The sequence below is a fragment of the Empidonax traillii genome, unplaced genomic scaffold, assembly GCF_003031625.1.
Source record: "Empidonax traillii isolate 1590-97213 ecotype Southwest subspecies unplaced genomic scaffold, ASM303162v1 scaffold329:size853407, whole genome shotgun sequence".
Classification (NCBI taxonomy): domain Eukaryota; kingdom Metazoa; phylum Chordata; class Aves; order Passeriformes; family Tyrannidae; genus Empidonax; species Empidonax traillii.
The window spans coordinates 178,978-203,484 of record NW_020955522.1 but is presented as its reverse complement, the minus strand read 5'-3'; the positions used below and the strand labels follow the sequence as shown (position 1 = coordinate 203,484).

Below are 24,507 nucleotides of genomic sequence, written 5' to 3'. Positions count from 1 at the left end.
GGATGAGGTAACCAAAAGATTAAGATTTCATTCAGAGCTCTGCCACTGGCTCCTCCTGAAGACCCAGGCAATTTACTTACCATATGTCCACCCTAATTTCCCTATTGATAAAATAGACTCAAGAATACTTCCCTGCATTGCACATACTCATTGAGAAGCAGGTGGATTAGCTTAAGACTCTCCATTAAGATCTTTCAGGAGAAAGAGGCAGAGAAATACTGAGATCTTTTTTGGAGTCTTTGAGTTCATTAGATGTGGTCTAGTTTTTGCTAACATATACTGTTTTACACAGAATAGTTCTCTGATTTTTTTGTTTGTTTTTTTTATTTTCTGTCTCCAACATTAAGACAAGTGAATGTCAGCTCATGTGGGAAACATATAGCAGAGTTCACCAGCCAGGCAAGTACTTCCCCACAGCTCTAATAAATAATAATAGAGCAAGTGTAACTGAAATTTCTGACATCTATTAATAACTTATCAAAGAGAAATATAGCTCTTAAATATAATATGAAGTCTGTCTCTTTGTATTTTTGGCCATGTGTCACTCTCCACAGAAGCTTAATAGTGGGGTCAGAGGTACTAGGAGGTAGGGATTTTTCAAAAGATACATATATTTATGCTGAACATGAATACTGGGTAACACAGCAGCACAACCTGGGCTTCTATAAAGGGCTAGCAGGCTCTTCCTTTGGTCTAACAGGAGTCAAATCTGTGTAATATGTGCTAATTCTGCTAAGGCATAATGCAAATGGAACTTGTAATGATCACATAGTTATAAAAGATGTAGGTGTGCATTCCTGCGTTTCAGCTAGTAGTAGGAATAGAACAATGTTGCAAGAATGTTTAATGCTGGAAAGAAAGCTGCTAGTGAGCTGTTACTACCCTATACTTACTTTGTAAGGCAAATGCCTACAAAATTATTCAAGAAAGATATATGTTCATTCCCAATTATGCAAGTAGAATTCCTGGCTTAGGCAGTTCATTAACATCTCCTGAAAGAGCTATAGTTTGACCCTGATCATCATGATTTAAAATTCTGACCAATGTGTTTTCTGAGCTTCCTCAGAACTTTCAGAGTTAGAGAAAAAGAGAGAGAGACTGGGGGGTGTGGGGGATGTTAACATGACTCACTTCAAAGCTTTGTTCTTCTCTAGCTACTTATGGAACTGACAGGGGGAACGTTATATAGGTTGTTATTTATATATAGGCTGTTTTCTTCTCTTGCGTAGGCTGACTCAGTTTTGCAGCTTCTTTTAAGTTACACAAGCCATCTGAGCATGTCAGAGTTGCCTGAAAGTCAGGAAAGCTGTTCCCTTTCTCTCCCGCCTCTGACATGTGCTGAGCTCAACCTGGGGAATTTAGGCTCGTGCCACATCTGTGTCAGGTGCCCCTGCCACCAGAAGGAAAGCAGAAAACAGACTCTGGGGCACCCAGGTCTGTGGCTTTGCAAGAGGAACAATCCCTGGGCTCTATGTGGCTGCTCCTTTTCAAGGACATTGCAGGGCAGCTTTGAATAAGTTTGGTGAACAAGTGCTTTTGCTTCTTGTTCAGAAGCCCTGGGAGTACAGAGAGGAGCATCAGAGGAAATGCCCACAGACTCTGTGTGGGACACATGAAAGGCTGGGCAGTGGCTAAAAAGGCCCAGTTTCTTTGTTTTGGGAAACTGTGCCTATGCTAAGACCTGGTATCAGCCAGAGCTTTGAAGTGGGTGTGCCTTTATCTTCTTCTCGTAGTGTGATGCCGCAAGAGATAAAAAGTTTTAGTGAAACTTAAAAATTACCCATGTTTCATCAGAAAATGAATTAAGCAAGAAAGTTATTATTTTATTTAATTTTTAATAAACAGAGGTCAGAGCAACTTTGTAACACTATGCAGGACTGCAAAAGTTCATACACAGCCCTCTTCCCACCTACTGTGTCCTCAATTCCAGCCATCCCAATGATTTTAAGTGGCCGAAAAATCAGTTTGGTCCCTTCTGGGTTTCTAGGACTCCTCTCTGAAGTGTTCTTCTTAGCATAGTTTCACCAGATCCCATATCATTAAGGTTTTTAAACTTTCTCTATCTGAGCAGGACAATCAGTTCCCTGAGGGTGAAGAAGTCTCCTCTCCTTGTAGGTGGTTCAACCTCACCTATTTACTGTTTTGCAGACACAGCATGTGACATGAGCAAGGAGCACACGCACCCCCCCCACACACACACACACCCCCCAAGAGAACTAGAGGGACCTGTACAATCAATTATAATGCAGAAATGGTACAACCCAATACATCATATGCAAAAGCCTATGAATTTGCAAATAGAAATAAGAGAACAAGGAGTGATTTATTCCCTGCTTCCTGCACAGATGAGCAATCTTCACTGTGAATCTTCAATGAGCAGTGGTGATATCCTCAGTAACCCCCTCTAGAATTGTTAACTCCCTCCAGGTTTTCTCTAGCCTTTTCATAAGGTGAACATTCATCTGTCAGTATCAGGAAGTCATTCTACCAGCAAACTTTTGCTTGCCATGGGGCAACAGACTTCAACAAGTCTTGAGCACATGGTATCAGAATGACATAAAACCCATTCCTTTTACTTGTGCTGCAGTGCTTTGAGCCTTCAGGACCATCAAGCAGCCTTTCTGAGAGGCACCTGGATGATCCTTCAAATATCTCTCCATCTGCACTCTAGACTGCTTTGTCAGTGATATCAAGAGTGTTGTGGACATTGCTAGTGCACAGTGGTGAGCGGCTCCTTGGAGAGGCACTGGATGGTTTAACTACAGCTGCAGCCAGTACAGAACAAGTATAGTGACTGTGGCTTTAGAAAATGGATGAGGAGAAAAGAGCACTTTATAGGAGGAGTAAACATTGGCCTTTAGGCTAAGCAATCAAATAACCTTCAGAAAATGATTCTTCTGTTATGAAAGTCTTTGGCTCAGAGTTAAGCTGAGGAGGGAATATAGGTGTGCCCCAAACGCAAGGCTGCATGGCTAAAAGACTTCTGTGCAAACATCATTCAGTGAGAAGTGATGGTGTTCTCAGTTATTGCTTTTATTATATATTTGCACTGGATTCCTAACTATTGTGACTGAAAATTACTTCACTCAACCTGGTTGTGTGATGACACTGTTTAGAAAAAAGCTCTTAGTGAAGAAGTCCTGGAGACAATTTAACATTACAGTAGGATTCAGAAAGGTCTTGGATTTACAGCTCAGGTGAAAATGAAATTATGTGAAAAACATCAGAGCTGCAAATGAAACCTTAGTAAAAGACGCTGCTTGGAAGCAAAGGCTCAGAATTTGGGAGGCCTAATTTTTGCTATGAATGAACATAGTTTTCTGTTTTACTCTTGAATTGCCAAGGAGACAATTGTGCAGCAGCCCATCAGCAAGCTATTACAAATAATAAAAATCTGCATCAGAAAATGAACATGAAAGGTGATTCTGTCTCTTCTGTGCTTGAGTAGCCTGGTGAGTCCTTGCAGGTGTTCCTGGTGGTTCCACATGAACTCAAACAGGAGCCTACAATGAGGTGTTCCTGTGCTGGGTTTTTCTGCTTTGTTGTTTTTTAGGCTTGTTTTCTACAAAGAGATTGAAAACATAATTCAATTAACAATGTGAATTGGTCAGATATCTCTGGCTGGAAAGGACAGGGGGGTCTTGATTATGAAGTACTACCTGACTTTGGTAAAGAGAACAAAAGAATCATTAAATTTCCAAGAATGGGAACAAGAAAATCAGGGAAGTAGATTCGTGCCAGTAGCTTCAAAGTGACTGTGCAAGTCTGCCTCTACTACAAAACCTGGTGCACCAGGAGCCCCCAGTCCCAGGCATTTTCTTCAAAAGAAGTGGTGCAGGTTGATGGTCTGTAGTTGGTTAGTGGGACCCACCAAGTGGGTCAGGCAGGTGCTTGGTTGGAGGAGTCCATGGGAAAGTATGAATTACTGGGCTTTCTACACTATCCCAAGAGAGGTAACCTTCCACAAAACAGAGGTCTGGGCCTGCAACCTGCACTTCACCCCCTGCAGCTCTGATCCAGGTCCTGAGCCTACAGGCTCAAGCTAATTTGGGTATGTGATAGGTACATTTACTTTATTGCGGCAGCTCTGATCCCTTTAGAATATGGAAACTGATTCAGTTAAATTAAAAAAATAAATCTTTGTACAAGTCTTGCTAAATACTGCTGTTTTCTCCTCTTCATTTGAATTCCATTTCCTTTCCTTTAACCTGCCTCTTTATCCCATTTTCTTTCTTTCTGTTTATTAATATTCAGACCAGCAATTTCTTTCTACGTACATTTTCACCTTTGTCATATTCTATTATTCCCACTGTACATCCTCCTTCAATTCTGCATTTTCTTAAGTGCTTTACTATACATGAAATGTGACTCACTCACACTTACAATTGGAATTCGACCATGTTATTCTGCCAGAGCCTGTGTATTCTTTGATGTCAGCTTTGGGATCTGTTTTTATGAATGTTTTTATTTTTCATTTTAAAACTTTTTTTTTTCCCCAAAGGTAGAAATAGAATAATTTGATACACTGTATGTGAAGTTCTACTTATTGTGCCATTATTGTTAGTTGCATATTGCTTAAATTATCCACAAATCAAACATTTCTTTCCCTTACAGTTTGGTCAGATAAAAGAAGCAATTTAGAATCCAGAACCAGAAGAATCATTGAGAATGATAAGTGGCTCAGGAATAGTAACTGAAGAAGCATATGGAGATACTGAGTAATGTAATGAACTATCCCACTGTCAGTTTTTTTAGTCTAATGTTAGATTTATTATTGATAAGACAGTTTTCTCTGACCAAAGGATTAATTTGATTTACTCATCTCTAATCCAAAGAGACTGGCAGTCATAAAAATAAACAAATGCCTTTTCCCACCAATTTACATTGCTAAAAGTCCTAAGAAATCCAGAATTTAGAAGTATAATCTTAGGGAAGAATTAGGAAATCAACTCTCTGTTCTCAAAGACCAGAGAGCAAAAGTGAAAGAAAAAGAAATCGTATTGCCCTAGGCATCCTTTTCTAATTTTAGGTTTTTGTTTTTTGGTTCAGTGAATTAGATCACTTTTAATGGTTCACTTAGTTGTGACTACAGTGGGAAATACAGCACAGAGAAGATGTTGTGGAATGTTCTGCAGTCACCTGAGATTTAACACAATTTTTGTGCTATCCAGTGGAGAATTAATACCTAAATATGTATATATATATATATATATATAGGTGCAAATGTTCTTGGTATTGCTCATGGTAGCTGCGGTGCCATATGCCAGTTCTGTGATTCTTACCTGCTTTACTTGGAAGGAAGAGATTTGTTCCTACAAAAATAAAATCCTGACTTGTTATTTGATAACTGTCATGCACTGAGTCAGTTAACTCTTCAAAGGTCAAAGAATAATGCAATTTTAGTGCAGTTCTTCCTAACCGGGTGGCAGAGGTAATAACTGAACCAGGCATGGCTGTGGCTGAGCTGAATGAAGATTAATTTTCACCTGAGGTCTCTAAAGGACTTTTGGATCTGCAAACAAAGAGGGTTTTCTGAAGCTGAATTAATTAAAAAAACCCCCACAAATCAACCAAAAAAAACCACACACACACACAAAAAAACCCCCACAAAACCACACCCAAAAAATCAAACCCCAAAAGAACTTAAAAAAAAACCCCACAAAACCCCCAAACAAACAAACTACTCAGAAAAGTGTAATCACAGCAGAAAAACTGGCATTATAGAAGTAGGCACTCTGACTATGGTCAGGTAAATACCACATTGGATTCTTGTTTCAAATGAATCTTAAATATAAAGGCTTCTTGGGCAAGTATCAGCATTTGACTCTGTTTGTGAATTTAATGATATTGTTCCAAGATCCTGCCAGTGGTTCTTGCTAGCAATCAGGCTTTCTTTCTAGTTTTTTCTCCTTGGTGATTGGCTTTATCCAAGCTCTCATCCACTTAAGAATTTACCACTTAGAGTACAAGAAGTTAAGTGGCCATTTAATGGCATTAAAGAAATATTATCTGTTAATTTCACTGGGAAGGAATAGCCAGAATCTTCTATTTTATATGAGACCCAAGACTGACATTTTCATCTATCTGCAAGGACTGACAGTATGTGTGTTTGCCCATGCTTTAATGCAGCCACATATAATTCTCAATTTGCACTGAGCTCAGTTGGATGTGGGGGCGTTTCTGTGTGATAAATGTCTTTCAATTACTTAGCAATAAGAACCTGCTTCCTTGCAGCAGAGACATCAATCCTTATTTGTCACCTTTGTAAACTGATCACCATGGCTCCACCAATCTGTTGATTACTTTCTTTGGTTCATACACAAGAAATGTCACAATTACTGGTATTATTTATTTTATTTCTGCCAATGTGAGCTTGCTTTTCTGGCTTGCTTTATTCACAAGCCAAATCTGAAGGATTAATTGGTAGGGCACTGAGATGCTGTAGTAACCTGTGGGGGCTGTGTATGCACAGAGAGCCATAGGGTTTTTGTGGGGGCAGGAGGATTTCTTCTCCCTTTGACTGTAAAAAGCTTTATTGGAAGTCTGATTGGTTTTGAAGTCTAAAAAAAAAAAAAAAAAAAGAATCAAATGGTTGTGGGTTCTTACTCAAAACCAATTTCTTGAAGACAGAAAAAGACAAAACATGAGGCCGAGGAAAAGAGCAGAGATGTGCAGAATACTAGTAGGGTGAAGCCAATGTTTGGTGTTACAGGTTTATTTCTGAGACAGCTCAAGCACAGACTGTGAGTCTTACTGGCTTTTGTGAAATCTGACAAAACCATACCACGTCTGCCTATGACATTGGGGTAGGGTTCGCTACCTCTTGGTCTGTAACATGACTGTAGAGCACATATTTGTTGGTCAGCTAAGCCGGAGAGCAGAGAGAGGCAATCAGGCTGGAGAGTTACAAGAACCACAAATTCCTATTTACACATTGTGTCAAGGATGTGGCTGAGCAAGTAGGAGTGGTGATATCTGCAGCGTGTTCCTTGCCAGTGTTTTTCAGGATCAGGACGATGAGAAAAGTTAGCAGTGCATGCCAGAGCCCTAATAAATGATGAAGAGAGGAATTTGCACCTTTTTACCTCTTTTTTTTTAATAGTTTTGATCTGTTTTCACAGGGATTGAAAAGAGACGATCAGATAGAAATAACTAGTCCGTTTATTATTTGGTCTGTCTTGCGCCCTGATGCGGATCTGCTCAATCTTTGTTCCAGTCTTTGTTTACAAGGCATAAACTCAACGCAGTTCAGAGGCAAAACCTCCAGTTTCCAAATAATCCAGTATTTCCCTTCTGTACCTTCTTATTAACTATTTCTGCAGTGGTCTGAGCTAGACTTGAACTCCTGGCCGAGATATGAGACATTTCCATGTTATTGCCATCCTAGGGAGAAGTGATACAACAAATAGTCGACTACTGATGTGCAAAAGTTAGCTTTTGACCCTGGTTACAATTTCAATTAGTGTCACTTGATGCTCAGTGGCAGAGTTCAGCCTGTCCCTGCGTTATCAATGCATAAGAAAATCGCGCAGGCTGCTCCCAGGCTTAGCACCGGCACCACTATATGTCCAAAGAAAAGCCTTTGTTTTCTCAGCTCTAACCTGCTTAGTTAGAAAATCTGCATTAAGCTATCACTTGGAACTTTTTTTTTTTTTTTTATGTCTGAAAAATACTATTTTTAAGGAATTTGCAGGCTTTTGAGTCACAGGATGGGTAAGGTTGGAAGGGTCATCTGGTCCAGCCTCCCTGCTCAAGCAGGGTGAAGTGGAAATGGCACATCCTGTCTTAAATTTCCTATACAGAAAGGATGAATTGCCAGGAATGGGAAATAAAAGGCAACTATGATTGCACAAAATGACACATGATGAATAAGCCAATACTTCATATGGACTTGGGAAAAAGACTCCAAGCAGTCTTCGCTTCACCAATCTACTAACTGATTTTGTATTTATGGTATTACATTTTTCCAAGGTGGAAATATGCCATTTGAGAAGAAAGATCAAAATGTGTGAATAGACACTGCCCATGCTAAAAATAAATATGTTATTGCTTTTCTAAATTGATTTTACTTTACTGGAAGATAAGTTTCCTCCTTGTTTTGTAATGTGTCATGTAGAATATAGTTATATAATTTAAAGAAATATCAGTCTCTGGTGTGCAGTTACTCCTCTGTCCTCCCTTTATCACATCCTGCAGTATGTACCTTAACACTGTCCCGTGTCATCTGAATCAGGTGTTAACCATGTGCTGCATTGGTTCACAAAGTGTTGGATAATGCCTGCAGTTTCTTGGGGGCCAGCATCGCTCTGAAAGTAGGGAGCATCTTGCTTGCTTTTCTTCAGTGGGAGTAGGGTTGAACTGGCACAGCAATAGCTGTGACCACTCACAAACAGGTCCTATATCTGCAGCATCTTGGGCTGGCACAACAAAAATAGCTATTAACCCTTTGTTGCATAACTGTGATCACCTCTTCTGGCCTCTTCCCAGGGTGCTCTCTGAGCATCTTGGTAAATATCTGAAACCCCTGATCTTCTTCAAAGACTTGGAGAAAATTTCCCTTGATCTTTGAAGGAAAAACAAATCATAAATGTTTCTCATACTTTTCCTGGCTTGAATGCAGTCAGCATTTAGTTCTGCATCAGCAGTGAGTGGGAGGTTTAGCATCTCATGACTTGGCAGAACTAGCGATAGAAATAGAGCAAAAAATTTTGGATGAATAGTTTATTCACTAAAAAAAGGCAATTTTTGGTGGCTGAAGCAACTTGTGAATCCCTGCTGAATTAGGTGGATACTTTCTAGATGGAATCTGAGTAATAGAGGGAGAGTGGCTGAGTTTTGAGTTCGTTTCAGCATTTTTAAATTAAATATTTCTTGCTTGTTTATTGTTTTGTTTTGAAAATTGCCCACATGTCATTTAAAAATAGATGAAGCAGATGTTTCTGAAAAAAAAAAAAAAGAAGAAGAAGGAGAAATAGAAAAAAGAGTTGGTCAATTAAATGTTTGGTCAATTAAAAATAATTTTGTTAGAATAACTGGGAAAATTGTGTTTCACATTCACCAAATATTGCTATTTTTCATTAATCTGACAAGCAAACCAAATCTGTTATATCAGCATCTCGATCAGCATTTTATTCTGAGGGTAGTCACTTGTTTGGGACTTAATTTTAACCCTATTGCACCTAAGAAGGAAAGAATGTCACCAGCCAGGTTGGTTGTCTTCTCAAGCTGTGCAGCAATCCAGTGAGTGAGCTGATGAACAACACCTAAAATGTCCACAGGACTCATTCACCAATGGCACATCTCCTGCCAAAATCTGCCCTATACTATGAGGGCTTTTTATGCAGTAACAGAATAGTAGCTCTTGTAGCTTAACCTTTTTCATTGAAAAGTACATTATGGAAAAAATGTGGACAGCAAGGTCTTGAAGAGGCAAACATTTACCACAGTTGTGAAAGACAAAAGTTTTCAGTCTTGTTGCCTTCTCTGCAGAACATCCCACTTGGAGAACAGGTCCCAGAGCCAGCTGTGAATGACAGTGAATGTCGTCTCCTCAACACATGATGAAGTTTTCTCTACCATGTGATCAATCCCATTAATTTAAAACTTGATGGAATCTAAAACACTTTCTGTTTTATGCCATATTGTCCACTAAGTTAAAAAGTCTTGTTGACCTGACCAATCAAGGCATTGCACATTAATGATGACCCTTTAGAATTGCACAGTATGAAGGATAATTTTCTGGAAAATGTTGCAACAGGAAAATAATATAAAGTGAGGGTTTAGGGCTGATGAAGAGATTTGCATTTTCTAATATGAATTTGGTTTACACATGTGATATTTCATGGAGTGAAACACTTCAGTGAAAAAATTCCAGAATAAGAGAGGAACAAAAAGGAAATACTTTTGTTGTAAAACAAAACAAAACAAAACAGCATGTTCTTTATTCAGAAACATCTCTGTCTGGAAATTGTGATGGTGCTTTCATCTTCATCTATATAAATTTGCCTAGAATGTGGTGTTGTGTAAAAGCAGAGATTTGGGACTTCATATCACGAGTCAAAGATATTTTTTCATGTGATTCTGTCAGTCAAAATAAGTGAATGTATGTTTTTTAGCACAATCTGAATACCTTTCACTGCATATTGAAGTTACTTTCACAGTGCAGAACTCTGGGAGAGGACAGATGTGTCTTTATTTCCATTATACATTCACTCAACAGAATCAGAGAGTTAAAGCAGTTGTCTGGGGTCTCATGAGGCTGGCCTTGTAGCAGAAACAGAGCTCACATTTGGGTTGACTCACCAATGTCAACAAATGACAATTGCTCAGCTGCGGGACCCATGACCATGTTTTCCCCTGCTTCATTCTGGTGGTGACACATGACAGTAACTGAAAGGTACCCAGAAGCTGTGAGAGAGTCACGGTACTAAAATAAAAAGAGCTTCAAAAGTTGAAGGTTTAATCTTTGCAAGTCCTTCACAAACAGTGCCATCCTCCTTGTACTTCCATTTCCGGGAACTTCACTGGGATAATTGAAGCTACAGCAGTGCTTTACAGAGCACAAACTGGTCTTTTTTTAACATAGTGGGTATGGCCAAGTAACAAATGAGGAAAATTATGAAGGGAAAGGAGTTGCTTTGTCACATTTACTATACTTAGCCTTACTATACTTGGCTCTTGATGCAGACAGCTCTAATTCTGAAAAAGCTCCCTCATTAGCTGGCCCTAAAACATTTACAAAGCATCTGAATAATTGATATAATTTATGGTTTTATTGGTGGGAGCCATTAAATCCCCTCCTCCCAAACAGCATGAAGGAGGAAGCTCTGCAACATGCAATAAAAAATGGAGCAACTATTTAAAGAAAGAAAAGGGCAAGAAAATCTTACCGTGCTTTCTGAACATGATAACCCTCAATGAGGCAGAGTTTCCAAATATCCACTTCTGATATTATTGAAAAGTAAATGGAGCCTGTATGCTCTTGGGGTTACAGACTTTTCAGAGGAACTTTTACCAGATCTACCTTTGAAAAAAAAGCCACTACATTTTCATTTTATCCATGGTAGCTTTATAATGTCAACCTTGAATTTGAAGTGTTACTGCATTCTGAAATGAAGTGAAATTATGGAAAAGGTGGCAAACACTACGGTAACAGTCTCTGTTACATAGGCTCATGTGGGGTAACTCCTGTTACTCAGTTTTGTTCTACTTAGGATTACATCCAGATGCTGGCTAACAGAGGTGATTCATAGGCTTTATGTAACCAAAGTTTACATATATCAAGCAGACATATATACCTGAAAGAGCCATTCAAAACTCCAACCTTGGTCAATAGATGGGTGACTGGTATTTTTAGGGTACAATTTGTTTGGCTAAAGTATAGGTATTTACATTCCACTTGGTATAATTTTGTCCTAAAGTTTCTTGTTTCTTAACATTAATTAAGATGAAACCCCACGTTTGCATAATGTTTTGAGTTAGGTGAGAAGAAACCTCAAAAAAATCAGTCTATATTGTTCTATGTGTATACAGTAGAGACTGTGGAGCATGATAGTTAAGGAAGCTGGAGATGCACTACTGTTTGATGAGTCAACATTGTTTTTTAGTTTGGTGGAAGAACTTTCCCAAAGCAGTGGATGTGTCTATGATATCATGATGTTCTCAGTTTTGCAGACTCCAGCCTCCATGAAGGTGTCAGAAAATTGCGCAGGTTTTTAAGCTTTTAGCAGCATAATTTTGTACATACTGGACATTGATAGGTAAACTACATAAACTGATTTGAAAACAAAGGTGTTAGCTTTTACTCATTGCAGCACTTTACCATTTATTCATTTTTAACGTGGTGTTGGAAGCAACTGTTTTCTGTTTTCTCATTTAAAGCTGTGCCATAGTGTGGCACTGGCTAAACAATAGAAACAAGCCTTGTATCTGCCAAGTAAATCGTGATTCTCTGATTCCAGCCCAGTAGGCTGGAGTTAAAATAATCCAGCTGGCTCAGCACCTGTGTGGCTGCCATTTGTGGTAGCACTGTGTAAGTGGCAGGAAGGCTAACTCAGGGCTTCCTTTATTATTTTGTCTTCCCTGCTTTAAGCCCACCAGGACAGGATTTGCACAGTCAAAAATGCTGATTCTTATGACTTCAGCTCACTGCATTGTGCTGTCTCTGGCAGCACAGTCCAGCTGTTTATGCATGTCTAATACATCTCCTAAGGGCATTTGTAAAGGAAAAGAAACTACCCCTTCAAGGAAGGTAACAAGCAATCTAAACTCAGCTGCATTTTACACAAATTACTGTGACTTGATTCCTACTGTGCCTCAGCCTGTGGCACAGAGTGTCTGGGACATAGTTGAGTTTTCACTGCGTTTCACAGCTGCTCAGTAAAGATGTAACTTGTAAAATTTTTTTGTTTGTGGGAGAGAGAAGTGCATACCTGCTGTGTATCTAATTGAAAGGCACAGATTCACAGTGTCACCTCAGTCTGCTACATCTCAGCCTATGCATGTTGTATTGTGGGAGCGCACATTACAGTGTGGAGCTGCACTACAGGTACTGAAAGGTACCTTCCATGAGATGAAGGCTACATAAAAGGGCTTGGCTCCTATAAAATGTCTGGCTCAGTGTTCAGGATCTGTGGGATGGAGCTCTGTATCTGTCATTCTTTAAATGCCAGTTCCTCTGCTCATATTGCTTGCTGAAGCACATAGTGCAGTATATTCCATTTGACATTAACAAAAGGTGTTCCACAGACTCTGAAAAATGATGCAATTCCAGCACATGGCAAATAGGAGCAAACCCCACTAATACAGATGTGTTCCCTCCCGTCATGAAATGGTTGCCCATACATAAGAACAAATTTTTTTTTGAGTAGTGTATGCCAAGGTCGGAGGTGGAGTTTTCCAAGACGAAGATTGGGTCTCCTAAATATGAGTATGTGCAAAATGCATCCTTTCCTGCTCCTTTTTCAGACCACCATATATTTTGACTTCATTGACATGTTTGACCTGTAGGATACTATTCAGATGTTAAATATATTTGATTACAAGTTTTCAGGGTTTAGGTACTAAGCATTTTGCCTGTTTTGATTCAGTTTTGTGGGGTTTCCATGGATCTCTGTCAAACTGACGTGACCTTGGGTATCTGAGACATCTCCAGGGGACTAGTTACTATGAGATGCTGAGCTAGCAAATGAGCACTAGGTACATAACATGGCAGTTTGTGATGCTATTATTTAGACAACTGAATAAATCCCCATATGTCTACGCATTCAAAGGTATTCTAAGCTCCTCTTTATAGTCATGATGAAGAAACTCTATTTGAGTGTTATTAATTTCATTGTAGAGAAGACATGTAAAACAGTTCAAATGCATTGCATCCTAGAAATGCCCATTATTCTTCATTCCTTGATTTATTTATATCAAATTAGTTTATGCATCCAGCTCACTTGTACGTTGTAGACATTGAAAGTCAGATGATTTTAATTCTACCCTGGATGTAATACCTGATAAACAACAGAGACAACCTGCTGTTGCCTAATCATAAGATCTCTGTTTAAAAACTGCAAGACTACAAAGAAAGGCAGAGACCAAATACACCTGTGGAGAATGTACCTTTGATATGCATAGTGTGTAGCTCAATAATTTGCTACTGTTTGGGCCAGTGTGGGTAATATGATAAAAATCTTGTAACATTGCAGAGCTGTAATATATCTGATTTTATTTTGGATCAGTCAAGTCAAATCAGAATAGACTTTTACTAGAACAGAGGCAGCTGGTATTTGGGTATTTTTAGTAGATAATATCTTTAAAGATTTATTTTTCCTATAGAGTTTTTAGATAAAGGTCAAGAAACTAGGATTGAATATTTAGTTGGTGAAGTTGTGTCAGCCCATAAAACAGAATACCCTGAGTTTACTTTGAGGTTGTGGATACCAAATGAAGCTAATTAATCAATATGGTAATTGGTTCATAAAAAATTAAAAAGGTGAAACCTATAAACTTTCTATAGTTGTTTTTCAATAGGTATTTTATCACACCCTGTATTTGTATTCCTTCTTCCAAACTTTCTTTGGGGCCATAAGAGGGCTTGTGCTTTGTTAGAGTAATCCTGATTCTTTTCCTAAAGGCAGTAGCTCATAAGTTGTGCATTCTTTGTGAACATGAATTTTCATTAATAGTTGGATTATTTATTTGTTATGAGCCAAGAAATCAAACACAGAACAAGAAAAACTCCACCTCATTGAAGAACTGGAACTCATGATGTGCAAAAATGTTTTTATTTTTTTCAGTTCAACGTCTTCAGCCTATGAAGTTTGAGATTAAACATGCTGTGTCCTGCTTCTTTCTAGGTCTCTTACGTAAAAGCTATTGACATCTGGATGGCTGTGTGTCTTCTCTTTGTCTTTGCTGCTTTGTTGGAATATGCAGCAGTCAACTTTGTTTCACGGCAGCACAAAGAGTTTCTGAGGCTTCGAAGAAGGCAAAGGAGACAAAACAAGGTAAAACTGCTTCTTACCTGGGGTGACTGAGTCTGCCCTAACAGCAGACTTATGTGCAGTTGATTTCTCACCTCAGTTCTTCTTGCCCTTGCAGGAGACTCTCATTCTAAAGTTACCTTTTGAGTGATTTCCTCCTTGATAAAGAGCTGATGACTGGCTGCTGGGTTTATTTGCAGTTAATGAAGTTATCAATAAATTTCAATAGATTGGTCACTGATTTCAAGAATTTTCTTCGTTTTGTGCGAAAGCTGAACTGTTACAAATACTGTGCTACCCTGTGGCACCCTGTACATATATATTTGCTAGGTGAAATAAATATTGGCTTGAGCTGCACAAATGCTTCAAGCCACAAATAATGGTTTCCTTTACAAGAGGGATGACAACAATGGCACAGGGCATTTGTGTTTTGACAGGTCTGTCTAATAAACGTTCTGTAGCTAATGTAAGATTTGATGGATGCTCTGGGAAGCAATCCAGTACTGTTCTCTGGTTTAATATTATTGTCAGGTGAAATGAGATTCCAGAGAAGATTAGATTACAGGTGAGAGCAGAGACGCCTGCCTTTCTGCAGGTGCACAGGCCACAGGCACTGCCACTGGAAGTCTTTGTTTCCAAAATCAGCATGGCAGCAGCAGAAGCTTCTGTATGGGGTCTTTAATTTCAGTTTTGGATGCAAGGTCTTTTTTAGAGGTGAACAAGTAGGCGATAAGCCAGCCTTGGTAAGTAACAGTATATGGCATTACTCAAAATTACGAGATTTTTGTTCATGGAAGTGGCCATTCATTTGCTTTGGAAATGATTTTTCTGGTGATTATTAAATAAATTTTATTTAAAACCAAATCTTCAAAAGCCTAGTGTTGGTCCTAAGCCAGCTGGTACATGGATTCTCTGCAAAACGGGTAATGTCCTAATTAAAGACAAGGAAATATTCTGCTGAGTAAGAGACACCTATCCATTTGCACAGCCTTGCTTTCACTTTTCCTATGAATCTGGTTGCATGAATTTCAAAATAGGGAACAATGTTACAGAGACCATCTCTTTAGGAGGTGTTTTCTTCATCTGTACACTTGATTTTGTCTCTCACGATTTTCTCCGTTTATTTTGCCTTGAAAGTGATTCACGCTGTTGTGCACGACGGTCTTCTCTAACCAAGCCATTCTTCTCTTTGCGTGTTGTGTGTGTGTGTTGTCATGTTACCGCTGTGGTATTCTCATTCTTGCTGCTGCTGTCTATGCTGACACTCTGGGGACAGGCACAGACTGTGACTGTTGGGAATGAAAGCGTTGAGTCCGTGCGGCGCATGAATGGCTTGCGGAGCAAAGAGTCATCAGCTTACGGGACAGTGAATCAGATCGGCAATTCAAGTTTGAGGGTAAAACTGCAGTGGGAAAGAGAAATCAAGAGAGTTTTAGTATGTGCAACGATGCCATAAATCAGCAAAATGGACAATTTTGATGGCATCGCTAGTAGTCTCTTGCATTCTCTTTTCTAAATGTCCCCAAAAATACGCACTACTGTCCTCAGCATGAACAGCAGCTTCATGTTGCACATTCTTGTGGCCCATCCTTATGCTTGCATTTTACTGAGGTTGGCTTGTGCAACTTCTATGCCAAACCTCTCAAGGAAAGTGCATGTATATTCAGTAACTTGGTTCTGTAAAAATAGTGTGAATGGGGCAGGGGGACGGGACAACAGGAAATGCCTTGAGATAGTAAATCCCACATTGTGTCATCTTTCAGATGAGCGCATTCCAGCAAAATTTGGTATGTATAACAAAATGTATCTTTATTGGCATTGTATTTATTCCTGAACTCACAACCGACAGTGTTCCTCATCATGAAGTCTTGAGCCCTGCTTAGTGGAGTATGAATAGCTATGAATGAAGAAATGCGTTTCATTGGTTTCTTTTAATTTGCTTGGAGAAGAACCATGAGGCTGAAATGTTTTACACAATGTAACATAGCAGATTAGAAGCAATATGATATCAGCTGATAGATCCAGATTATGGGTGAGTTGTGGAGGTAATAAAACCAGTGATGGAGAGAGAAATGAGTTTAGTGTGCAGCTCACTGCTTGCTGCTAGTGGTTGAGAAATGAAATGTGTTCATTTAAATAAAATGAGACTGGGATTTTAATCTTTCAGGACCTGATTTCCCGGAACAAAAACACTGCCGGAGCCACTTTTGATTTGTAATGGGCCTCTGACTTTGATCAAGCCCTGTGAAGTCATGTGATTATAAGATGCTGATGATTTCAATGGATTTTATACACTGTAAAAGGAATTAGTAGTTTCCAAAGTCAAAAACCGTCAGCAAAAACCACAGTTCATGTTACACAGCAAAATTAAGATAGAAGGTGTGCAATGCAATACATTGTTCACTTTCAGAGCTACAGTATCAAGCAGTAGAAGAGAGCCTTAATTTCTGGATACTTTCTATTGTAGAAATAATTGTATTTACACACATACAGAAACTGAATACAAAAAGAAAAAAATCAGGGTCTCTGTAGAAGATATGACCAGTATTACTATGCTGCCACTGAAAAGCTGATACCTTACAACCACAAAAGCAGTCCAAGTAAGTACTCACCTCTGCATGTCTTATCAGTCACAAAGTGCTGGTAGTCCAGCTAAAGGTCATGTAAGTCCCTGTTATCCTCTCTTTAAGGGAAGCTTGCAGAAACCTCTCTTGTACTTTTGAATATTGCGTATTACATAGACATCCAGGACAGTACACAGAGGGGCCATGTCACTGCAGAGCTTTTGCTGCAGAACCCTAAGAGCTGGAGGTGCACTGGCACAGGTTTCCCCTGGAGAACTCCCATCACATAAGTGATGCACACTTGAGAGGTCAACAGAGGAGACATAGCAAGGCAGAGGTTTCTGGAGCAATGCTACCGTGGCTGCAGCTTGGTACTTTTCTGCTCAAGAGAAGGATGTTTATGTGCAGAAGAGAACATATCAAAATAGCCTCTGGTGCTGCAAGGAGCCTCGCAAGCAGGGAGCTTTACTTGCTGAGGTATTGCTCACTGTACCAAGGTAATGCAAATCTAAAAGTCATAGTCAAGAGAAGACAATGTAAGAGTGTGGTTTTACATCTATACTGCATCACTCAGTGCTGATCTAAGGAGAGAAGAAAAAATGTGCCAAATCACACCTGACCAGGGTTCATGGGTTTAGCAGTTTGATCTACAAGACAAGAAAATAACGGTTCTTAGTTTTATAAGCCTGTATCTCTGGTACTGCTTTCATTATTGCTTCTACGGGGTCTTGTTCTTAGTGCTGCAACCCTCAGAGCATTGCATGAAAGCACAAGACACCTTAAGGGACCATCAGATCTATGAAGTCAAAGGTCAGATTGGTTAATGTTTTTCTAGGAAATGTCTGGATTGTGTTATTGATGGTCCAGAAATTCTATTTGAAGATGAACCATTGACCTGTCATTGCATTAGAAAAGACTGCATTATCAGGACCTGTTGGCATCTTCCACACAGACTAAATCCCTGCTTTCAGGTTATCAGTGCTGCAGCCTGTCTGTCTGCCCTGTGCTGTTTCTCTTGGAGGAAATGTTCAAAGCTTGCCATAAAGATTCATGTAGTCTTTCTCCTCAAGTTAAATACACTCATCAGCAGCAATACTGAACTGCTGAGAGAAATGCTTCCCTATTTGTTTTGTATCATGATACATAGAGAGAGCAAAGGCTGCAGAATCCATGAGTCTAATGGTACTGAGGATGTAGTGCAGTTTCTTTATATTCAAATCTAAATTTTCATGGCACCAGATCAGTTGAAAGAAAAGAACTCCTTTTTAAAATATGGTTTTTAATAACCAAACAAGATTTGCTTATTTTTCAAAATTATGGGTTTCCAGGGAAGCAGAACTGTTTACACAGGTTCAATCATCCCTTTTTGAAAACAATAATTATTATGTTATATGATCAGTAGTCAAAATGAGCCACGGTACACTAGTATTCATACCATCATTTCAAAGATGACTTCCTAAATTATATGTGTGATGGTTACCACTGTGACCAAGAATAGGGGTTAAGTTTGAGACCATTAGTGTTAAAAGCAATACTTTATAGCCTGAATGAAAAACTGTGCAGCTGGAAGCAGTGACAGATTTAATCCCATGTGCAGGGAACACAGAGCAATACAAATAACAATGCTGCAGACAAGGGGGTTCACATGCATGCAGATCAGCAAAGGGAGGCACAAATGGTGTTTTCAAATGAAAGAGCTGGGACTGGGACTAAGTGATTACAGAAGCAAAGGATAACTCCACTGAGCAAAGATGGCAGCACCTGGTCAAGTGCTTCAGAGAATTGTTTGTCTTTGAATGGAGCTGCCAGTGTTGAGGCAGGTACCAAAAGTGACCAAATAAAGTTACTGAGACTCTCCAGATAATACAGTATTTCCATCTTTAAAAATGAGAAGAGACATGTTTGGAGTAACAGCAGCTTTAATAGGCCATGTCTATAATTTTAATCATACCAAAATCCTTCTGTTGGTTCCCCCAAATAATTTTCTAAGATTTTCTAGACTTGCCCGTTGAAAAAAAAAAAAAAAATCAATGCCTTCAGCCTGACTTTGCCTTTAAAACACTTGGCACTACTGTCCCCAGTGGGAATGTTTGCCTGCTTGCATCCATGTGCGCGGTGTTCGGGGGGAGGCTGCGTACGCTGCGCGTTATGTAAGGTGCCGCATCATGTGAATAATGGAAGTGCTCAAGGAAAGCCCTTTTGCTGAGCTATTTTTGGTACTCGCTGAGCGAGCTCAAACACGAGTTTCATTGTGAAAATAGGAATCAGAGTCTGAATGGCTTTTTCTCTCTCTCATCTTGCTTTCTCAACGGATTAAAGAGCATGTAGCTTCTGCTGTAAATAAACACCCTAAAGATACTGTGGTTACTTTTATTTCTCCAGGGCAATTGCATTAGCACTTCATTGTAACTTCATTGTGCAGAAAAAAATCCAGTAGAAATAAATACACTGAAATGATCATTTAGCTTGAAGTTATAGTCCTGCATATAGCTGCAGCAAATATTTAAATGCAGTTAAACAATAGGCAGAATTCACTGCAACATGTTGTCATGTCACTTTGTGACTTCACTGGAATGTCCTTGTCTGTCTTTTTATTGTGAACATGAATAGGCTAGGAATGGCCCTAGTTAACATCAGTCAGTGTATCTGTGTTGTTTATTAAATGGACATACAACATTTACTTTAGGCATTTAAACAAAAGCATGATCTCAAACTTTAAAAGCGTTCTGATATAAATCCTTAGTCGAGCTGTAAGCACAGTCTAAAGAGAGACATGAGTGTGAAAAGAAAGAGCAACCTGCAGGAAATGAAGCAGTTCAACCATGAAGGTGGTATCCAAGCAATGGATCAAAAATTGTGGTAAGAGCAGCCTGTCCATATGGACAGGCTAAGCTTACTGGAAATGTAGATTTTTCAGTGAAAATCAAACATGAACAAAGAAACAGTGGAAGAGAGAAAACAGTTCTTATGGGGGCCTGTTTGCAAGTGTCATGGAAAGTGAATTGGATGCTTTTTCCTCCCTTATTAGAGGAGGGAACGTTAAAACCTGTAAACAAGTATCTGTATTTCATGTATTTTACAGACATACACAAGATGATGGACTATGTGGGGTAGATTTTTCATCCCACACCAAGAAACAGAAAAGAAAAAGGGTAGTTGCATTTCAAGGGAGAAAATTCTGAAAATCAAACAAAATCCGAGGTACATTAAACATTCTGTAATCAAAAGCAATCTAATATATGGAACATGCAATACCAGTTCCTGAGAGAGACCTCCAAATATCAAGTCCCAGATATCTAAACAATAATTAAAGCTGCTAGAATGCAAGTGCACAAGGTGGAGCAAGGGAATCCAGGTGCCAGGGTAGAGGGAAAGCCAAGAGAACAAAATCAGAAGAAAAAAATTGTAATTTCTGTGGGTAAAAAAAACCCAACTAAACAACAGCAAATCAAAGAAGTCACAGAAAAACAAACAAACAAAAAAACCCAAATAAACAAAACCGCACAAAATTTGAGAATAGAGAAACCATGTCTGTCTAGAGGTGGTGGAAAACAACAAGTACTCTGTGGGACAGGGAACAGATATTCAAATTGTGGGAAACATGCATGGCACCAAAGCAGCAAGCAGGACATGATACACTGTAATGACTCACATTGGCCAGCTTGCAAATACCTAAACAAATTATTCCTTAAGATTAAATAAGATAGGAACAGGATTTAAGCTACAGAACAGCAATACTGCCGTATTTCTGATCTGGGATGATTAAGTTACTATCTGCTGGATCACCCAGGACAGGCAGGACTGGAAAAGTAAGAATGAATATTTGAGAAAGTTTTTTTATTTTCCTTGGAAAAAATTTAGAAACTTTGAGTCCTCTCTTGTACCTACCCAGCACACAGTCACTGAAGATCAGCTCTGAACTGACAAGCCTTAGGGACTGAAGTTTGCGCTTCACTCGAGTGAGTTTGTCCTGGTAGTTACTCATGAACAGCAGGAGACACGCCAGAAATGAACTCTGCAGTTTTCCAGCTCATGAAAGGTGTTCTCCAGCTGGGTGCAAATGTCTCATTTCTTATTATACCTAGGGGAGAGTGCAACCTGAAAATAGGGCAGAGGAAGTTAGAAAGAGACAGGAAATGGTGTTATTATTTTTGATGCTTGAAAGTAACAAGAGGTAGCTTTTCAAGAACCATCTGCCACAGGCACAAAATTTTGTTTTCCAGATCATTTTAGAAAATGGTGATTCTTTCATTGTGTGTGTTCTGGCCCACCTCATTTCATAGGGAAAAAAAAAAAAAAAAAAAAAGAAGCAGTGAAAAATTTGTCAGATATGTATTTAATGATAAAAAAATGAAGAATGGAGACTTGAGGAGGAGTACGTTTAAACTAAACTGCCCCTACCCAAAACTCCAGAAAGAGAGTGAAAAGCCATCACAATCCCAGGATATAGGGTTAGGCTGCTCAAGAGGTCAAGGAAACAACTTTGACTCTTCCAAATTGGCTCCTTCATTCTTTCATTGTAGGTGGCTTACCTTTACTCTTACCCTTCCCAGAGTCAGGACCCAGTAAAGCCCTGGTCTCAGGAATTCTCTCTGCTCTTTTGACCAGGTCCTCTTTCCAAAAGAGGAGGAAAAGACACCAGGAGAACAGCTTCTGATCCACTGTTGCCAGAGGTCTGTCATAATGCTTCATATCAGTTCTGAGTTAGGTCCCAAGCCTTATTTTCAACAGCAAAGTATTTCAGTGTTAGTAAATATAAATTAGTATTTCTGCAAGTGAATGAAAGGGTCAAGCAGTTAGAGCCAAGCATAATGCAGGCTGAGAATACCAGCATTCCTGTATCCATGTATTTCTACCCTGACTGGCAACCGTGCTCACTCTGTGGGTCTCCAGAGCATACTACACCAGTTGTATCAAATTACGTGGTAAATTGGTGAGATGGGCAAGTGTTCGGTAGGATCCATGAAATGCATATTTACATCTGACCCAATTAATCCCATTCTCCACAGGGGATAGAAGCTGCTATTTGAATGTAATTAATTGTGAAGCATTCTGTAATGATGTTGTCCAAATGACATTGTGAAAAACCAAATTGTATTAACCAGACTGTTGAAACCTCTTGCTCTCCCAAGATCTGAAAAACTTCATGCATTCCAGCAAAATACAGTTTTTATAGTGCTTTTGAGAAGGTGGTGTTGAAGCCATTTGTTTCTCTGTTTATTCCTGAGGAAAAACAACAGTGTTTATAGTCATTCCTTTTCAAGTTGACAGCCATTGCTTATGGCTGATTCTGACACGTTTGGCTTGATTTAATGATTAGACACACTTATTTCTCTTGATCCACTGCCAGAGAAAGATGCTATTTACTGTAAATATGATTACCCGTAGTTGGGTATTTCTCTAGAGGCCTGATATTTTAATTCTTTTGTTTTGTATGGGGGTTTTGTTTATTTTTTTTTAATTTGTTTTTGTAGTAATAGAAATTACATGGAAGGAACAAGCACCTTGAAACTCTACATATTTTGAGCACTTGTTGCTGAGTGTTCTCAGAGTCCTCACAAAGACTCATTTCAAGTTGGGAGCTCCTGAAAACTCCATACTAAGCCCAACCATGGGTTACTAAAAATTTACCCACTTCCACTCTCTGTGGATGGACTGTCCTATGACATCTCAGAGCTGGCACAGCCCTGGCTTGTCCCACACTAAACTTCTTCACTGCATCAATGTCAAGAAGGACTTACTATTGAAAATCTTGGTTTTCCAGGGACTGGTTGAAGATGTCTGTCATAATGAGTGTGTTAGAGTGTTTTAGCTCCTGGAATAACAGACTGGAAAGATCAGAAAATGCTGCTGTGTTTGCCAAAACACGTGAAGTGCCAGAAGTCCGGAATCCTACCCGTGAATTTCTTCATTGAGCCTATAACTTCCCCCTGAGCAAGAGTGTAACTCTTCCAGTAATTTAGTTTCTAACTTGTATATGTAATTTCTCATACAGATACTGTTTGTACACACACATTTATAATTCAATTGCATAAGTGCAAGTTGTTTAACCAAGGGTCCAAGCTTTTAGTTTCTCTGTAATATCATGGCAAGACTCCTAAGAGACATGACACTTTTGCTTTCATGCTTCACGTCACTCTCTTCAAGTGGTTCTCAGTGTAGTTTTCTGAGATAACTCTTTCTGCTAGTCATGTGGAAGTGCTCTGCCCTTGACTGACTCATTCATTTTTGTATTAAGCCTTCCCAATCCTGCTCGTGGTAGAGACTTGCCTTCAGGTGCTCTATAATCTTCATCCGTCAAAAGAATAACTAAGAAAGGAGATCACAAACTCTGTTCATTAGAGATTATCTGATTTGCACAAATCTTGCACATAATTCTAGGAAAGAAAGTTGTGTATTTCATCTTCAGAGTGTAAAGTCTTACAAGTATCTGCATGCAGCAGCCCTGACACTCCAGCACAAACTTTCCAAGAAATTCATCTGTCTGTTGCTGTTAACTTATGCCAGCTTTCTTTTTCAGTCCCATGACCGGGGCACTTTTTTTAATATGGTTTGTTTCTGGTTTTAAATTGACAGGAAGGAGCTGTACAACAGATATTTATGCAAAAAAATAAAGAGTTTTACCACATTCACAGTCTTCAGGTTTTGCAAAGCACAGTGTAGAACCAGACACCAAGTTTACTCATATGCCCATCTGCAGAATTTTCGTTTTACAGGCTTTTGTCTGTACTGGTCATGGCAGACGAGAAATTCTAGCAAGTCTAATCAAGCGTGATGCCACTACAGGCTGGTGAGATAGAGAGAACTTGTGCATCATAGGTTGCTCTTTAACAGTCCTTGGTAACTTCTGTCTGGAAGACATGCAAGTTCCTAATGCTTTTTTTTTTTCACCATTCCATACAGAAGTAGGTAAATTAAGATGTATTTGTCTGGCCCCAGGTGTTTCATTGCATGTCCAGAATGGATGTGTATACTGCATAAGTACTCTTTCTAACTTTGAAAGGCTTGTGACCCTACTACTGTCATGGGAGTTCCCATGTAAAATTTGGGAGACATTCTTGTGTTAGCAGATATTTACACCAGTGAGTGGATAATCAAGTCTTTTGAAAATCACAATGTACTCTTGCTGAATAGTTTTCTAGCCCTTGGGGGACTAGGAGTATGTATGACCACTGGAGCCAACAGGGATGAACACCAGGAGCAAAAAGGACATTGGAAGTGGAAGAAGATCTTGTGTGAGGTGAATCCATAAATAGAAATAACCAAACCTGTGTATTAGATGAAAGCAAACAGGATGACTAATGGTTTTGCCAACTGTAATGCGTATTTGCAGTGCTCTGTGTATTTGTTGTGAGCAAAGTAATACTGAGTTCAGTGACTGGGCCTGCAAGGAGGGCAGGGTGGAAAGAGAAAGGAGGACAGCTAGTTGTGCTAGTTTCCTTATCTGATATATTTCTGCTTGCACAATTAAA

At 39.2% G+C, this 24,507-nt stretch overlaps 1 protein-coding gene and 1 long non-coding RNA gene across 9 annotated transcripts in view; one reads left to right on the top strand and one right to left on the bottom strand.

Annotated features, from left to right (window-relative positions):
• Positions 1-24,507, top strand: part of GLRA2 (glycine receptor alpha 2) — a 124,733-nt gene that overhangs the window by 83,495 nt on the left and 16,731 nt on the right. For 6 of the 8 annotated variants that reach the window (XM_027891740.1, XM_027891741.1, XM_027891737.1 and 3 more), the window contains 2 exons: positions 14,346-14,495; positions 15,748-15,867. In XM_027891740.1, the coding sequence (XP_027747541.1) occupies positions 14,346-14,495; positions 15,748-15,867 (270 nt within the window). The remainder of the gene's footprint in view (positions 1-14,345; positions 14,496-15,747; positions 15,868-24,507) is intronic. The other 2 variants (XM_027891739.1, XM_027891738.1) reach the window with 1 other exon arrangement.
• Positions 21,585-24,507, bottom strand: part of LOC114061345 — a 50,847-nt gene continuing 47,924 nt past the window's right edge. The window contains exon 3 of the long non-coding RNA XR_003572098.1: positions 21,585-21,752. This is a non-coding gene — a long non-coding RNA (uncharacterized LOC114061345). The remainder of the gene's footprint in view (positions 21,753-24,507) is intronic.